Consider the following 17,180-nt stretch of genomic DNA (forward strand, 5'->3'; position numbering starts at 1 on the left):
GGTTTTTCCCTTGCTGTATTAGCTTTGTTTCCCATTTTACATATCTATAACTCCTTATTCGGCGAACTACCAATTTACATAATTTTTTTTATCAAAGATTATAGTACTCAAAGTTGTGCATTTTAAAATAGTATATATGTAATTAACATTATGTCCAATAAGGGAATGAGCTAGGAAGCATACAAAAAATAGTAGAAAACATATAGTAGAATATGACATCCATTTAAAGCAAACACACTATAATCTCAAGTCTCAACTCTCAATATTACATTACATTTTATTTTCAAATAGAAAATGATTACCAGTAGTAAATTAGTAATTAGGATACTCTCCTCACATGATTGAACTCTGGTTAGACACCATTACACTAAATCGTTATTATTTAATAGTGCTTGATACATTACATAAGTTTTACCGTAATATCAAGTGTTGTTTCCTTGCTTGGCCCATTGGACTCTATTTGGTGTCTGAAAGGCTTTTGTCATCACTAAAGAGCCTGAAAAAAACTCAAGCGATAAAACATCATTGGGCAGCCCAAACTCAGCCCGACCTGTGTCCCTTAGCTGATCCTCAAGTCCAGGGGAAAAGTCCCATCGATTTTTTTTAACAACCAAGATATCCACCATGGATAGCAGTTAGGGGTAAAAGTTATTCGGATAAAATCCTAAATCCAATCCAACCCAATCCGAATTAGTAATTCGGATCGGATTTGAACTGTGTTCGGATTGGATTTGCATTGAGATTTTTTGAAAAATTGAATTTTCGGATCGGATTGGATTGAGGGTAATCGGATCCAAAAATCCAATATAACCAAATATTAATATGCCTTGTATTATGTATCTGGATTGGGCTTAAGTGCTTAATTGATTTTTTTTTATAAAAAAACCTACTCCATAGCCCAATACACATAGCACTTCAACCCTTCCCCTAAAACATTAAGTTCACTTAATTCCTCATTTTCTAAATTTATTAAGTTGTTGTTGTGCTTAATTCATTTCACCGAAAAATTAGAGTTTTAAAAATATCGGATTTTCGGATCGTATCCAATCTAGACTATGAAAATTAGGATTGGATTCGATTAGATTCAAACCCTAACTGGTTTGGATTCGCATGGAAAAAGTCCTCATGAGGCATCCCGTGGCGTTCAGAGCTCGGACCCCGAAAAAGTCCAAAAGCGTGTATTATAATCTTCAATTTTGGTTGTTTTTGGGACATTTTTGGGCTTTTTCGGGCCTGGTCATATTTTCTCCCAAAACGTTCTTAGGAAGGCCAACGTGAATTGTAACGTTGCGCGGGTACTTGACACCATTTGTGTTGCCTCGAAAGCCTCTAAACACCCTGATTGTTCATTTCTCGTGATAGTTAAAATTGTTTCGAAATGAACGTAAATGCATCCATATATTCGTTCCAAGCCACATGACTCATTTCCAATGACCTACCATGTCCCTTGGAGGCATCCCGCGGAGTTCCGAATTCGAACCCCGGGAAAGTCCGAAAGCGTGTATTATAACCTTCAATTTTGGTTGTTTTTGGGACACTTTTGGACTTTTTCGGGCATGGTCATATTTTCTCCCGAAACCTTCATAGGAAGGCCGACGTGAATCGTAATGTTGCGCGTGTGCTTGACACCATTTGTGTTGCCTCAAAAAGCCTCTAAACACCCTACTTGTTCATTTCTCGTGATACCTAAATTGTCTCGAAATGAACGTAAATGCATCCATATATTCGTTCCAAACCACATGACTCCTTTCTAATGACCTACATGTCCCTTGGAAGCATCCCGTGGCGTTCGGAATTCGGAACCCGGAAAAGTCCAAAAACATGTATTATAACCTTCAATTTTGGTTGTTTTTGGGATATTTTTGAACTTTTTCGGGCCTGGTCATATTTTCTCCCAAAAGGTTCCTAGGATGGCCGACGTGAATTGTAACGTTGCACGGGTACTTAGCACCATTTGTGTTGCCTCGAAAAGCCTCTAAACACCCTAATTGTTAATTTCTCGTGATACCTAAAATTGTCTTGAAATGAACGTAAAAATATCCATATATTTGTTCAAGCCACATAACTCTTTTCCAATGACCTCCCATGTCCGTAGGAGGCATCCAATGGTGTTCGAAGTTCGGATATTGGGAAAGTCTGAAAAACGTGTATTACAACCTTCAATTTTTGTTGTTTTTGGAACATTTTTAGGCTTTTCCGGGCGTGGTCATATTTTCTCCCGAAATATTCTTAGGAGTGCCGACATGACTTGTTACGTTGCGTGGGTGCTTGACACCATTTTCATTGCCTGGAAAACACTCTAAACACCCTATTTGTTCATTTCTCGTGAAACCCTAATTTGTCTCGAAATGAACATAAAGGCATTTACATATATGTTCCAAGCCACATGACTCCTTTCCAATGACCTCCCATTTCGCTAGGACTCATCCTGTGGCGTCCGGAGCTCGGGCCCTGGGAAAGCCTGAAAGCGTGTAATATAATTAACCTTCAATTTTGGCTGTTTTTGGAACAATTTTTTTTTTTACTTCTGTGGGTCTGGTCATATTTTCTTGAAACGTACTTAGGAGAGCCGATGTGACTTGTAATGTTGCGCGGGTATTTCGCTCCATTTGCATTGCCTCGAAATGCTTTTGAGCACCGCATTTGTTCATTTCTTGTGAAACCAAAAATTGCCTCAAAATGAATGTAAATGCATCCGTATATTCATTTCAAGCCACTTGACTCCTTTCCAATGACATCCCATGTCCCTAGAAGACACCCCGTGCCATCCGAATCTCGGGCTTTGAGAATAAAGTACGAAAGCATGTATTATAACCTACGATTTTGGCTGTTTTGGGGACATTTTTGGATTTCTCCGGGCCGGTCATATTTTCTCCTGAAACTTTCCCTGGAAACCCGATGTGACTTGTAACATTGCGTGGGTGCTTGACACATTTGTATTGCCTCGAAAAAGATTCTGAACATCTCATTTGTTTATTTCTCGTGAAATCCAAAATTTAGGATTAAAGAACTATTGTTGCATAGAAATCTGTTGTAGTTTTGTTTATTACCGACACAAAATGTATATAATAGGGCATAGACTATAGAGTTAGCTAAGAGATTTTTAGTTGGGAAAATATCATTTTGTGACTGAAGATCATTGAGGTAGGAAACTCGCTGGTCTTTCAAAGAAACTTTGTCCTCTCGAGTTTTGAAAATGTTTATGGGAAACATGATCTTCGTGAAAGTTTCCATGCTAAATAGATTTTTAGATTTTTTTAATTTTTATTGATTTACACATTCTTACTTCCAATTCTGTAGTTTTATAAGTGAAGTTTTCTTTTTTCATAATGCAAAACGATGTCCTCCGGTTTATTTTTTACCAAGAGGGTTGATTCTCTGGTGACTTCTTATTGTATTATGTCTTTTCCTAGATGGTAATTTAAAATTATTATTGTGGGCACTTAAAGCATGATTAAAAGTTGGTTGATATGATAATTGTGTCATGTTATAACAGTAACAGAGGTGACACGTATAATGTGTATACATTGCCACACACGCCTTTTAATATATTTGTATAGATAACTCAAAAGGAAAAATGGATAGATTAAAATGAAATCGAGAGAGTAGTAATTCTGACTCGGCTAGCATGTCTTAAACGTGAGTAATGCGCGCGCTAGAAACCACGCAAAGCTTCGCACAATCGCACCGACGACAAAGTAAGCTCTCTCACTCCTCTAGCAAAACATTATTGATATTTCCTCGCGTCAGTACAAAGGATGGATAATTATAGATTTATAGGTGAAAAAGAAATGCAGCACAGCAGTAGTTTTCGGTACAAAACCATACAACACGCTTACCCCACCTAATATACGGTATACCAACATAATGACATTAAATCTGTCCAATTCAACTATCAATTTCACATCTCGACTACTTTCATCGCCACATTTTGTATCACATGTCGCAACGATTTTTCTTGAGAGCATTTAACATTGGAATAATGACCTCTCGTACAACTTCGAAAAGTCTCAAGCAGATCATTTTTCCTTATCTTCAAAGCTTTAGATTTTTTTCTAATTTTTAGAATTATGTGGAATTGGAAGGTGACGGCTCTACTTTCGTTTTTTTAGGTAAAGAGAGCTAGAAGGGAAAACAATGTAGATGAAAATTGACCTAGGTCTTGGACACCACCTTCCAACACTTTAGCCAACTTAATTAGTTAGCAATTAACATCTACTTTTGTGATGCAATATCACAAATTTTATTCGTCGCAGGTATTTCACAGTTATACATGGCACTGATAAGATGAACGTTATCCAAATGATTCGTTATAGGTAGAATGTCAACAACCCTCATTTTCGCTTGGTAGCAGTGTTACGCTAGCATTTCTCCGATCCTCTGGTTTCACACCGGTTAACTTGGATGCTCGCCTTGGTATTTGACATATATCAGAAAATCTTTCAAAATAAGCTATTCAAGTCTTTCTTAACGTAAACTTGAGGTAAAAGAATACATAATTATGTAGAGAAACATGTTCTCTAACTCATCTTACTAGCAAAAATCAAGCCACTCGATTGCTTGTATATTGAGCAGATCTAATATAAGCTTCAACTATCAAGTTTCTACTTATGGCAGTATCAAATTGTGGATTTCTTACAGTATAAAATGGAAGGGCCATTATGCATCAAAATTAGGAAACATATAAGAGAGCCTATCAGAACACATTAGAATTACATTGCATAATTTTTAGTTGAACTTATTTATTTCAGCAACTTTTAAAGAAATTTATACATTCAACAAGTATAAGTGTTCAAACTACTTACAAATTGTATAGACTAAAAGGCAGATAAAATGCTTGAAACAGACACCATTGTTGTACACCAACATCAAGTGCTGGTGGCTTTCTTCACGGACAAGAAGGTCAGATTGGTGCCATTTTCGACAGAAAATGTGTCGTAACGCAAGAAAAATTCCACCAAGAAAACCGTGGACAAGAGCTCCACCAAATTTTTAGCAGGGCATTGCTTATTTTCGACTGTTGGATCATCGATTCCCCTACCATTTGACCATAACACATACTTAGACAGTGCTTCTCCCTCCCCTACAAATCTGTTCCCTACAAACTTCTCAGGATCAGTAAAGATCTTCGGATCATTCGTAGCAAAAGGTTGATATCCAAAGATCATCTCCCCTTTCTTGATCTTAAATGTACCGTCATGGCTTCTAACAACCAAATCATCCTTAGCTTTCCCGTACTGGTATGGAACGGGAGGTTCAATCCTTAGAGCCTCGTAAACAACTGATCTGGTTAAGACCATTTTGTTGATAGCATTATAAGTGACACCACCCTCGGACTTCACCACAGTTCTGATCTCCTCAGCTAGCTCTCGGTGTAGGCTCTCCCCAGCAGATGCAACCCATTTAAACATAGACGGGAAGAAGACTGAAAACCCCCCAAATGAATTAAACCCACCTACGAACATCAAGTTATGACAGGCCTCTTCTCTACTAATACCAAGACTTTCTGCTTTGTCCAAGAATGATGTTGCTGAGGATGAAAACGCATCGAAAAGCTTTTTGTAATCACTTTTCACTAGGAAAAACGGCACCCTAAGAGAATGCAGGAAAAGATCTTCAACAGGGTTTAACAACTTAGGTAAACCCAATGTATTTATGGGTGCTAATTGGCCAGCTAACCATTTCTTAAGCATGCTAGGTGCATCAGACTTCAGGGTTTCTGGGGGGTTATTGCCATCACAAAACAGTCTGAAAACAAACTGAAATGATGCAGAATCATTGAGTGCCACAAACGCGGCCTTGTTTTTGTCCCTCAATTCATCCTCGAGTGCTGTAAACATCTCTTTCAGACTACTCTGAAAGAACGGGATGATCTCCTTATGGTTAGACGCAATAACAGAAAAAAGAAGCGATTTCAAAGAGCCATGCATAGGCTCACTTGGGTCCAAGTAAGAACACACACGAAAACCTCCAGTGTAGGAGGTTGAAGGCATGTAAGTTCCTGTAAAAACATCACGTTTTTCCACCTTTGAAGTATCAAAAAGGATTGGAAAACTCTTACCATCTAAAAGAACAATAACACGAGGATCATCTGATACCCATGGGCCAGGAGGCATGTTAACTCGATAGACAGTCGAGTTATAATTTTCCATACGAGACCTAAAGAATTTCTCTATTCCTTGGAGGTAAAAGAAGTCCCACCTATCTTTGATGGCACCAAAGAAAGGCACACCATAACTTCCTGGTATTTCGCGTAAAGGAAGGTCTGGAGATGGTGATGAGGATACCATATCGCTTTGATTGCGAAGAAGAGAAGAGATTTTCGACGATGGAGATGACATTTTTAAAGGGGGCTTAGGAGGAGTAGGCAAATGCAATGGTTTTCTTTTGGGTAACAAGCTAAATGCAATGGTTTTTCTTTTTAGATGATATGGGAGATGCGATGGTAGACTAGTATTAGTAGCACTTAACATCATATAGCATTGATTTCAACCAATGAGTTGCTAATATACGCCTTATAAGGAGTACGGATCAGTGAAAAAGAAGGTTATAATCTGTAGAACTGGACCACAAAACGGCAACTAGAAAGATTGAATAGTAGTATAGTAGTACTACAAACTCAAAAATACTACCATCAGCATATATAGTATAAGTCTTTTATATATATTAAAATATCCATAAATTATATTCAACATATATATATATATATAATATATAATATATAATATATATGTAAGTGAGTTCATATGAGAATGCATACTTACATGATAAATGAGAATGAATTTTACGCGCTACAACTCTTATGAACAAGTGATGTAACTCTAATAAATAAGTGATGTAATAACTTCAAAAAAATTCAAATTTTTTTTTTGAGCTCAAAATTTTTTAGGGGGTATAACTCTAATGAATAAGTGTTGTAACTCTAATCCAATCGTGTGGTTGAGATTCATTCTCATTTCTAAGGTAAGGAGCATTCTCATGTGATACATATATATCTATAATAAAAAAGAAGAAGATTATCAAGAAAAATCAAATCGAAATTAGTAATTCAGTCTATGTTGATATGGCTTTTGTAATTCATCTAAATAAGTTACACTTTAACCACTCATCACCGATGATTTTGCGTTGGAAACATTAGAATTAACACTATGAGCAAAACTTGTTCAACCTTTTTAAGCTCTAACAAACAAAATCAATTACTTATTCAATTCTTTTTGTTTGGTTCAACCCTTTTTCAATTCAATTATCAAAACTTGGTGGTAATGAAATCCTCTAATTTTTTTACCTTCGATTCCCCTTGAAGTAACAACATTATTTCTTTGGAACGTCCCTTCCACCTCAAGTAATAAGTTACATGTGTTGATGGTAATGGTTACCAACTTACCGTTTCCCTTCCGATCTATGACTTAAATCAATTTTTGTTACCATTCTTTTCCTTATTTAATCCCATTACCTTTTCATTTCATACTTGAACCAAACACGCACTATATTCTTCTTTTGGGTAACACAAATACACAATAACTATTTCGGTATTTCCTAAAACGTGCGAGTATAATATGTCGACATCTACCGACCTTTTAGGGAAAAATGATAAACTATCCAGAATAATACAATTACAGCATAACTTCACATTATACATACCATGCGACAAATTCACTTCTGTCAATTTCTCCAACAAAGCGTAAATAAGCATTTCTTGACGTGAAAGGTGTGCACAAATGCAGCGGTAGATTTCAGTCATTTCACCGGACAATAGTTAGTACACATGCCAAACTCCACTAAAATCTGGCATTATCTATACTTTAATACTTACTAATATACTAGTATTAAAAGACGTTCCTAAACAAGGAACGGTATCACATGACATGATGACGCTCTTCATAAGGTCATTTTACTCCATGTAATCTACATACAACAAAAAAAATTTAGAAATTGCACAGTGTAGATTTTGATTCCATGACTTCAAGTTTATATATTAAAGTTTTAACCACTAAACCAAATGATATTTAGTGTTATCATCTCAAAGTATAATATTAATAAATGAAATTTTTCCTTACCTGAAGCATAGCCCGAACCTAATAACTAATTTAATTGTAAAATAAGGTGGATCCTATTTCAAGTGGAGTTACAAGAATGCTCCTAGTAAACTCATAATTATAAGAGAAAGATTAGATATCTAAATGCGAAATAGAAGATTGATAGGACCATAATGCATAAATGAGCATGGATTATTGTTCATTGAGGTCTTTGGAAGTGGCTGAAGATTCTTGGAAGAGCTTAATTCTATTAGGACTCATAGTCGAGTTATAGCCATAGGCTTGTTAGGACTCTATAATATTTATTGTTATTAGGTTTTGAGTTTATTGTCATAATGGAACTTTTATGTCCCGATTGGTAGTCGTTAATAAATGGCGGTACTCAGAATATATTTTATGTGTAATATTACAAGGACGAACCCTTAATATCTTCATGGGGAGGCAATTTCAACCTCAAAGTTTGTATTTTTTTCTTTAATAGAAAGCAATTTTCATTACCACTCATTACTACCCATAAGGTGGTATTGGATAAGAACGAAAATGTAAGAAGAAAATTAGATATTTTAGGATAAATTAGCATTACCATGAAAATGAATGATGATTTTCTTCAAAAATTTACACACAAAATCATTCTCATTACCACCATTTATAACCAACTACCAAACGAAAAAAGTCTGGTAAAAATTAGAAGTCTAATCATGATAGAACTCTAATCACATTAGAAGTCTAACCTTTTTAGAAGTCTAATGTTGTTAGAACTCTAAACTTCTTAGGAGTCTTATTTAATTACGAATTTAGTAAATTAGTTATTCTTATTTTATCTTATGCTTGTAGGATAAGATAGATTTAGTTTTGCTCTGATTTTATTTTTCTAATTCAAGTTTAAGATGAGTGGCCCTAAAAGTGAATTAGAAACCTTATGGAACTTAAACTGAGTGTAGGTTAAAAGGAACTAAACAGATTCCGTTCGCGAAATCATATCACCTCACTTCAAGTAAAATGTCAAAATTGCACCAAACTCTAGTATTCCGAAAATAAGATATGTAACAATGAGATATCTAACCTTTCTCTAATTATAACATTTAGATATCTCAAATTGAATACGTTGTCGTCGTCCTTTTCAGCAATCAACTTCATATTTCGATATAGTGACTAGAAAAATAAAGTTACAAGACCATTATAAATACTTCATACGCCCCCATTAACTCATAGGTCCTTTATTTTTTCTTTACATTATCTCAGATTCGCGTTACAAATATTCGAAATTTAGTTATCCAACCTTTTCTAATAGGATAAATCTTAATCTAGATTTAGGAATATTTTCTAAATTTATCTATCTAAAAGTAAATAATTTATCATATATTCAGGTATATCATGCTTACAATACACCCAAGCTATTTTTCTGCTAATTGCTCATTTGAAATCATATAAATGACCAAAATACTAAAATAGAGAGTTCTAAATGAGCAAATAAACAAATATTAGTATTAGGTATATCATATACATAATACACCCGAATGTATGATGAATGTGCACCTCTAAAAGTGTTTATCTAGAGATATCTAAAAGTTGTACAAAACATTGTTGAAGAAAGTTGTAGAAAACTTTTATTGTCAACGTTTTTTAAAGGAGGTAGGTTGAAATTTGAATATATAGCTCATTGCTTGCTGGTTAAGAATAACTCTATAAGGAAATTCAAAGAAAATTTCTTACTGTGGAGAGAATAATCAGCACATATATGGTTGAAAATAAGTTCAACTAAAACTCTTCCGTGAAGAAAACAAATACGAATAAAATTTATATTTTCTAACCTATACTAATGAAGATCAATAAAACACAATTTTCTTAGTTACAAAAATTTAACTCATCACTAATTTAACATTTTATTCAAAGATAGAACCACGGAGAATTTTTTTATTACTAATTACGTACTTAACCGGACGTGATAGATCATACATTTATATATAATATACAGATAAATGGATCAGCTAATCAACTTACACCTAATATTTTTCTACAACTTGTGATTGTATCAACAGTAATCAACTTCGCTAATGAACTCCTTTTCCTGTTGTGCAAGTTTGCTAAGCAACAGATAAATCTAGTTTTAAAAGTCTTAAGCAAAGAAAAGTATTTTCTAAGACATAAGGATGATCAAACATGAGCTAGGACCACCTTTGAATCATACTCTCATGGTGCAAGCTCACAAGATTACATACTAGAGCGTTCACATTGGAAAGATGGCAAAAGAAAGCGGATATGTACGAAGAATGAAGATAACATTGTTGAAAGATCAATATGTGTTCTGTGGAGATATGGAGCCGAACCTATTCATAAGCTACCCGAGGTTGACTTGTCAAAACACGAACAAGTCAGCTTATCTAGATCGAAGGTCAAAAGGGTTTGGGGAAGATATTGAGCCAAACCTGTTCATAAACAACTCGAGCTTGACTTGTCAAAACACAAATAATCGGCTCATTTAGATCGAATTCGATTCGACTCTTGATGATCACTGGCATCACCTGCCTCGACCCTACAGTCGATATATTACAGCACATCATGACTTATGTCATGTTTCGATTCATGTCATGACGTGAGAAAAAAGTGAAAATGATAAAGAATAATGCGCATGACTTGGCATCCCAAGCCAGAAAGGGTGTGCCTTTGTAGTTGCCCTTCTTGTGTTCTTATTGCCAAAAAACTCACATGTACTGATACAATTCATAGTCCCCAACTAGTACTTTCTATAAGTTAACATCCTCCTCCTTTGCCGTTGTTATTGTTTCAGTATTCATATCTAAGAAACTTCTCTAACTATTATACTTAGAGATACGGGATCTTCTACCAACCAGTTCAGAACTTTTATGGCAAGCAAAGTAATCAATTCAACAATGTACCTTCAGATAAACTTATAGTATCACTAGCAATGCATGATCGGAGTTCATAAGCAAACACGATTAATAACTGCCTATAAGTTAACTGAACGAAAACACCTCTGTACCCCACAAGTACAGTGGATAACTAGAAAGAAAGAAGGCTACGATGTTAACAATTACTTCGCAGAACAGAGGCAGAAAGTGAATATGTTAACAATTACTATCTTAACCAAGAAGTAAACTCATACCATCAATACATGAATACAATTCCAGTTCAGAAAGGGATTATGGAAGAGTACCTAACCAATAAACTCGGCCACAAAACAACTCCTTTAAGCTGGATCTTCTTCAGCTAACGTTTTCTCTCACTTAGATTGGTGAAATATCAAACATTGAATTCATAATGTGTTTGTTGTCCAATGCTTTCCAAGTTCAATCAGCCTAGAACATCTCCATATCTGGGGGAGGTCCATACACACTCTTCCATGAAAGTGGAGTGACCCATCCTCCATCTCCACTAGCTGTTAAAAGAACAAATATGAAGCTTTGTAAAACAATGTCCTCTGGTTGCATATCATATATAGTTCGACAGAGATCCCAGGCAACAGTGTGTAGTGGGAGTGGGGGACTGGGAGGCCAAAATGCATTAGAATCTATTCCTAAGTAGTCAAAGTAGCAAAGAGATTGTTTTTCATCCAATGGCAGTATTCACCAAATATGGATACAAGTAATAAGAAAAATTCTGTTTTCATTACATTAAATAAATCAAGTTTAGCAAATAATTACCTCATAAACAGAAGTTCTTAAGTAACTGCCTGATGATCTCAGAACTTATAATCTTGCTACCGCTAAATGGAATCTCTCACATTTTTTTTATGCTGTTAACTTAATACTTTGTAGGTTTCTAATTTATACGGTGTCTAATATAAACCTTTTATCTAACAAGGTAGACATTTGAAAATTTTGATAAAGCACAAGATAGTTAAAGCTCAATTTACCTAGTACTTATGTTTTAAAGGTATGAATATTTTAAGTCTTGATAGTCAATGAGAATACATTGCTGTGTAAACACAGCAGAGAGCCATGGCAGTGTAGCAGGGGGAAATTTGGATCACGATTCATAGAGATATGAAACCCAACGAAAATCCCCACTCTCTTATCTGGCATTTTATTCACTTAATTATCTTTTAATTCTGTTACTATACCCCAATAAACCAACCCCACTCCTCCGATTGCAACAATACTCCCACATGGGCTTTGGAGTCCCCATTCTTGGACAGTAACAAGATTCATAATTTCCTCAGCCATCAACATCATTATCCTCCACCACTGTCATGTCACCACAAGCATTACATCGGAACCGAAACCTTCATTGCTGCCATGTCACAGGTCACACTTACCACCATTTATACCCACACGGGCCACACCTTAACTCATCTCATCTGTCATCTACACCAGCTGTCCATCTGCCATCGTCAGTCAGTCACCACCAGCTGATGGCTTCATTTCAGGAGAGAGCATAACACAATGGTTGTTCCTTTAATACCTCTGCCATACTCACCAAGCAAAACCAGAAAGAGGCCATGTTCAATATCAGTACGGCCAGATTTAGCTAGTGAGGCTGCATAGAGCCATCATATCTCACAAAGAGAGAGGTGAAAGATCTCCTAGGGCTACACCAGTAGTTGAGGAGAGAGTGAACACAAAAAACTAAACAAGTTCAAAAGAAAACTTAACCAACAATTTTTACTGAACCAAAATATGTTAGGTATCCTGCCCTTTACCTAATCCTATTCCTGTTGTTCAATGGCATTTGAACATTGAACCAAACATCACTATGTATTGATAGTAGGCATTAATATGTGCAACATATGATAGTGTTCGATTAGTGTTAATATTAGTAGAGAAAAAAATAGTAGTGATGCATGATACATCTATAAATTCAAGTGTACATCAGTGACATTATTCACTCTCTCCAGAAACTGAACAAGTTCAAAAGAAAACTTAACCCAACAATTTTTACTGAACCAAAATATGTTAGGTGTCCTGCCCTTTACCTAATCTTATTCCTGTTGTTCAATGGCATTCGAACATTGAACCAAACACCCACTATGTATTGTTAGTAGGCATTAATATGTGCAGCATATGATAGTGTGCGATTAGTGTTAATATTAGTAGAGAAAAAATAGTAGTGATGCATGATGCATCTATAAATTCAAGTGTACATCAGTGACATTATTCACTCTCTCCAGAAACTAAAGAAATTGACTTTCAACAGCAAGAAGAAAAATGTAAAGAAACAATAAGTGACTCTCCCCCAGATTCACAATATCCCAGATAGACAAGGTCGTGTATGCTACATGTAACAAAAGCAGGCACCAATCCCTTACACCCTCTATTGGCAGATTCTTAGTGATATGACTGCTGTTTACTTGAACCATCAGATGAGCTCCTTATTCTCAAACAGTAATTTGGCTAAAGGATTTGGATGGGATGTGAGGGGGTAGAAATCTATATCAAAATTATAGCCCATCTTAGCAAGGAACTAAACAGAAAGAGATCTATTCAAATCTCAATTTGTTTGAATCGTCTCACTCCTTATCCTCAAAAAAGTAATTTTGCAGAAGAACTTTTATGAGCTAAAACTGGAATAAGACTGAATTCTGATTTTATAACCCAGCTCCGGCAAGAAACCTGATACAAAGAGTTCTACCCAAATATTCAACTGCTTAAAAGCAAACCTAAACAGAACATATACTACGTCCTATAAATGACTCCCGACATTTAAAAAAATCAGATGAGCAGAGCCCCACCTCCTATTCCACTGTGCACCACAAACAGAAGCAGTAGATAGATGTTCCATTATAGACACAGTAGCAGGCTTTGCGTACACCTTAGATCGCATTATGTAAAGGCAAATATAGTACAACAGGAGGAAGAGGATTGGAGGCAGTTGATATAGGCGGAATAATTTATATAGATAGATATGAATGCTTGAGCTCCTTACTCCAACGAAGATTTTCTCCTTAACTGATATTCGATTACGCTTAAGCATTTGGGAAAACCGGGAAAATCATCACTGGGAAGTGGAACTAAAGATTATTAATAAATAAATAAAAAGACAGGATCAGAAGGAACTGGAAGAAAAAATGCCACATGGCCAATTACCACTAGTCGTTAGTGCCAGTTGCCACTTGTACTAAGATGTTCACAAACTACTCTGAATATTCACAGAAAGCAATTATAAATAATTATAAAATGTGAAATAACTAACCATCACAATCCTTAAGGCGCAGTCCAGAGAATCTGCATGCTGACTCAGCAAGATGAAAGGAATCAGCTATGTTATCTCCTTCTGAACAGTAACAGAGCAAGCAAGTAACCTTCAAACCTCTCGCCTGATCAGTTAAAAAAGGTAATAATAGGTCAGATGCATTTTGGGTTCCAGGGCACTTAAGTTATTGAAAGGCACAATATGAAAATTCTAGTATTAACTACTAAGTATAATATCACGAAATCTTAGGTTATCGCAGCATTAAAGTGTTTTATGTGAGACACACAGGCCCAAAAGCTAACCAAGAGCAGCATAATGCCTAAAGAACATTTCAAAGTAAAGTACCCTTTCGATAAAGATCTTGCAGAAAATTTTACTAGAAGTATAAGGAATCACAAATGTACCTTAAAACAAGAAAATAATGCAGCAAAAGGCAAACTGGCATAATAATCTTCATCTTCACGTAGATCATCATCAATATGAAGAGCGTCCTCCTCAACATTGTTCCCTTCTGCAATTGCAGAAAGATACTGCCATCGCCTTTGAGAAGGACTGTACTCCTGCAGCCGTTTCCATCCAAGCTTTTCACAATCATCATCAGTACCGTCTGCACTAGTGCTTGAGAGATAATATATTGGCATTCCCCTGTAGAATCACCCAAATAAACCAGATTAAAAATGTGGCACCTCTTCCCTCCAGAAACATAGCAAAAACCAAGGTGGCAAGCTGAACATCTCTGAATCATCCAGAAATCGTTAAAAGTTTGCTGGAATGAATAAAGCAGGAAAGCATAATATGATTATCATAAGCTGTCCGAACTTCAAAATTGCATATAGATGAGCTTGCATCCTCTATTTTTCACGCCAAGAACGTAAGCATCATATTTAAAATAATATTTTTTTTAGAAAATGATGAGATACCTTGACATATCGACCTTTTGCCATCGTCCAAAGTCCAAGCTAGAAAGCAATATAACATGCTTCATTCCAGCAGCAACAGCAAAATCGGCCAAATTTTGGGCATATTGAACCATCATCCCCTGTGAAACAGAAAACATCAGAATTTGACCTGAAAAACAAATCATGAGAACACCAAACAACAATAACCCCTATGCAAGATCAGTTAACAGCCCATTCAGGACATTTTCCTTTATTGACACCCATGAATCTATGTGGAAAATACATTTTGGTCTCAAAATTACCAAAAGTAGTTGGATAGCCAAGGGACATCTCAGCCAACGTTTACCCCCCACCATTACAAAATTACAGGTAGTCCTAGCTGGAGAGAGATATACCAGGTTAGGATCAATAGAGAAAACTTCACCACTCCCCATCTTCGAGTGCTTGAGTATCAATCACAGCAAATACTCCGACATAAACAATAAGATCAAAGGTTCTTGCACGAATGACTTCATTTCTCCACTATCCAACACACACTTAGGCTCCGTTTGGTTGGGCGCAAAACATTTTTAGTGTAAAATGATTTTCATGGAAAACAATTTACAATGGAAAATACAATTCCAAAATTAGTTTTCCGTTGTTTGGTTCCATGTAAGAAAAATGATGACATGAAAGGAAAATGAAAGCGAAAGTAAGGAGGTAGTGGGGAGTGTACAAGAGAGATAATAAAAAGGAAGGAAAACAGTTTTCCCTTCATTTGGAAAGGAAAATAGTTTTCCATCATCGGGAAAGCTATTTTACTCCAAGGGAAAATGGTTTTACACTCCTTTGTAAACCAAACAATGTAAAATTGAAAACAAAGGAAAACAGTTTTCCAGAAAAATGTTTTACACCCTACCAAACGGACCCTTAATCAAACATATGCATTGAAAGTTAAGCAACATTCAAAGTCCTCTAAGCAATAAATTGGCCGAATTACTTAGATTACAAGTTTTGAACTTCTCAACATCATCGAATCAAAGCACAACTACTTCCCTCATAACACAAACAAACACAAACAATAAAAACAGTACAACAAGTACAAAAATCGAACTCGTACCTTAACTACTGGCGATCTTTGTTGAACCAAAGTCATTTTATTAGAAGCTAATTCATAGACTGCAAACAAGAATATCATCATCATATTGTTCCAACTTCCAAAATTAAAAAAAACCCAATGACCAATTATATCAATACAATCTCTTATTTCTTGCAAATCAAAGTCTTCTTAACAATCTCATACACACAAACAAAATAAAATTAATCCCAATTCACCCTTAATCCTAAACACAAAAACCAATTCAAAAAACAAAAATTGCATGGAAGAAATGAAAAGTTGAGGAGAGAGAAAGACCTTCAATAGGAAGAGCAAGGTCTCCTTGAGGAAGAGGGCCAAAAGCGTCATTTCCAACACATGGAAGAACATTTGGATCATCCAAATACCCAATTTTTTCTGCTCTTGTTGATGATATTAACAAATCTACTGCTAATTGTCCAACGTTTCCTATTGATAAAGCTGGCTAATTTTTTCAACCCAGAAATTAATTACCCAGAAACCAAAACACTTCATAATCATAATCATAAATTCATATACAAAATTAGTTAGCTTAATACAATAAATAATGAAGATCAATTAAAGAAATTAATAGTAATAAAAGTGTATGAACTTACAAGTATTAATGTAGAACATTCTTTATTAGCTTTTTTGCCTTGTTCCATTACAATCTCCATGTTTTTTGTTCTTCGCTAAAACACACTATGCAGAGTGATTTTCAGAAAGCTTTTTCTTTTTTTTGAGAATTTAGAAAGCTTTTCGAACAAGAAGGAATAAAAGTGGGCCTGATCTTGGGCTTAATGCACTTGATATTTGGGCCAGCCCTTGTAGTTGCTAATACATGAACCTGGACATGTCTGATGTCTCATAATCTTCTTCTTTCTAGTTGGACCATGGACACGATACCTTCTCTTGAGGTTTCATAGTTTTTGTTTGGTTTTGTCTTTCTCCTAATCGTCTTTATATGTACCATCTTAAATTTTAGGATAATTTGTCAAAAGG

General features: G+C 35.5%; 2 protein-coding genes across 3 annotated transcripts; both read right to left on the bottom strand.

Moving 5' to 3' along the window:
* Nucleotides 1-4,717: 4,717 nt before the first annotated feature.
* Nucleotides 4,718-6,593, bottom strand: LOC104904425 (allene oxide synthase). The gene has a single exon (XM_010692669.4). It carries the CDS (start codon nucleotides 6,474-6,476, stop codon nucleotides 4,869-4,871), a length of 1,608 nt encoding a protein of 535 aa, XP_010690971.1. The 5' UTR covers nucleotides 6,477-6,593; the 3' UTR covers nucleotides 4,718-4,868.
* A 4,387-nt stretch (nucleotides 6,594-10,980) lies between these two features.
* Nucleotides 10,981-16,955, bottom strand: LOC104904427 (uncharacterized). Of its 2 annotated transcripts, none has more exons than XM_010692670.4 (7): nucleotides 16,796-16,955; nucleotides 16,479-16,644; nucleotides 16,185-16,243; nucleotides 15,107-15,225; nucleotides 14,591-14,831; nucleotides 14,187-14,310; nucleotides 10,981-11,433 (listed from the first exon to the last, which is right to left on the bottom strand). In XM_010692670.4, exons 1-7 carry the CDS (start codon nucleotides 16,853-16,855, stop codon nucleotides 11,354-11,356), a joined length of 849 nt encoding a protein of 282 aa, XP_010690972.1. In that variant the 5' UTR covers nucleotides 16,856-16,955; the 3' UTR covers nucleotides 10,981-11,353. The 2 variants fall into 2 exon arrangements, with proteins under 2 accessions (XP_010690972.1, XP_019107579.1); XM_019252034.2 differs by having other exon boundaries at nucleotides 16,479-16,640; nucleotides 16,796-16,943.
* Between the last annotated feature and the right edge of the window lie 225 nt (nucleotides 16,956-17,180).

This window comes from Beta vulgaris, chromosome 9 (assembly GCF_026745355.1).
Source record: "Beta vulgaris subsp. vulgaris cultivar EL10 chromosome 9, EL10.2, whole genome shotgun sequence".
NCBI classification, from domain to species: Eukaryota; Viridiplantae; Streptophyta; class Magnoliopsida; order Caryophyllales; family Amaranthaceae; genus Beta; species Beta vulgaris.

What these genes read in the sequence shown, in the direction of transcription:
- LOC104904425 (XM_010692669.4), bottom strand. Translation starts at nt 6,476, where the DNA reads ATGATGTTAAGTGCTACTAATACTAGTCTACCATCGCATCTCCCATAT.
- LOC104904427 (XM_010692670.4), bottom strand. Translation starts at nt 16,855, where the DNA reads ATGGAGATTGTAATGGAACAAGGCAAAAAAGCTAATAAAGAATGTTCT. An exon ending in CAAAAGGTCGATATGTCAAG is followed by an intron (nt 14,832 to 15,106) that starts GTATCTCATCAT and finishes GTGATTCTACAG; the next exon opens with GGGAATGCCAATATATTATC. An exon ending in CATTATTTTCTTGTTTTAAG is followed by an intron (nt 14,311 to 14,590) that starts GTACATTTGTGA and finishes TTAACTGATCAG; the next exon opens with GCGAGAGGTTTGAAGGTTAC.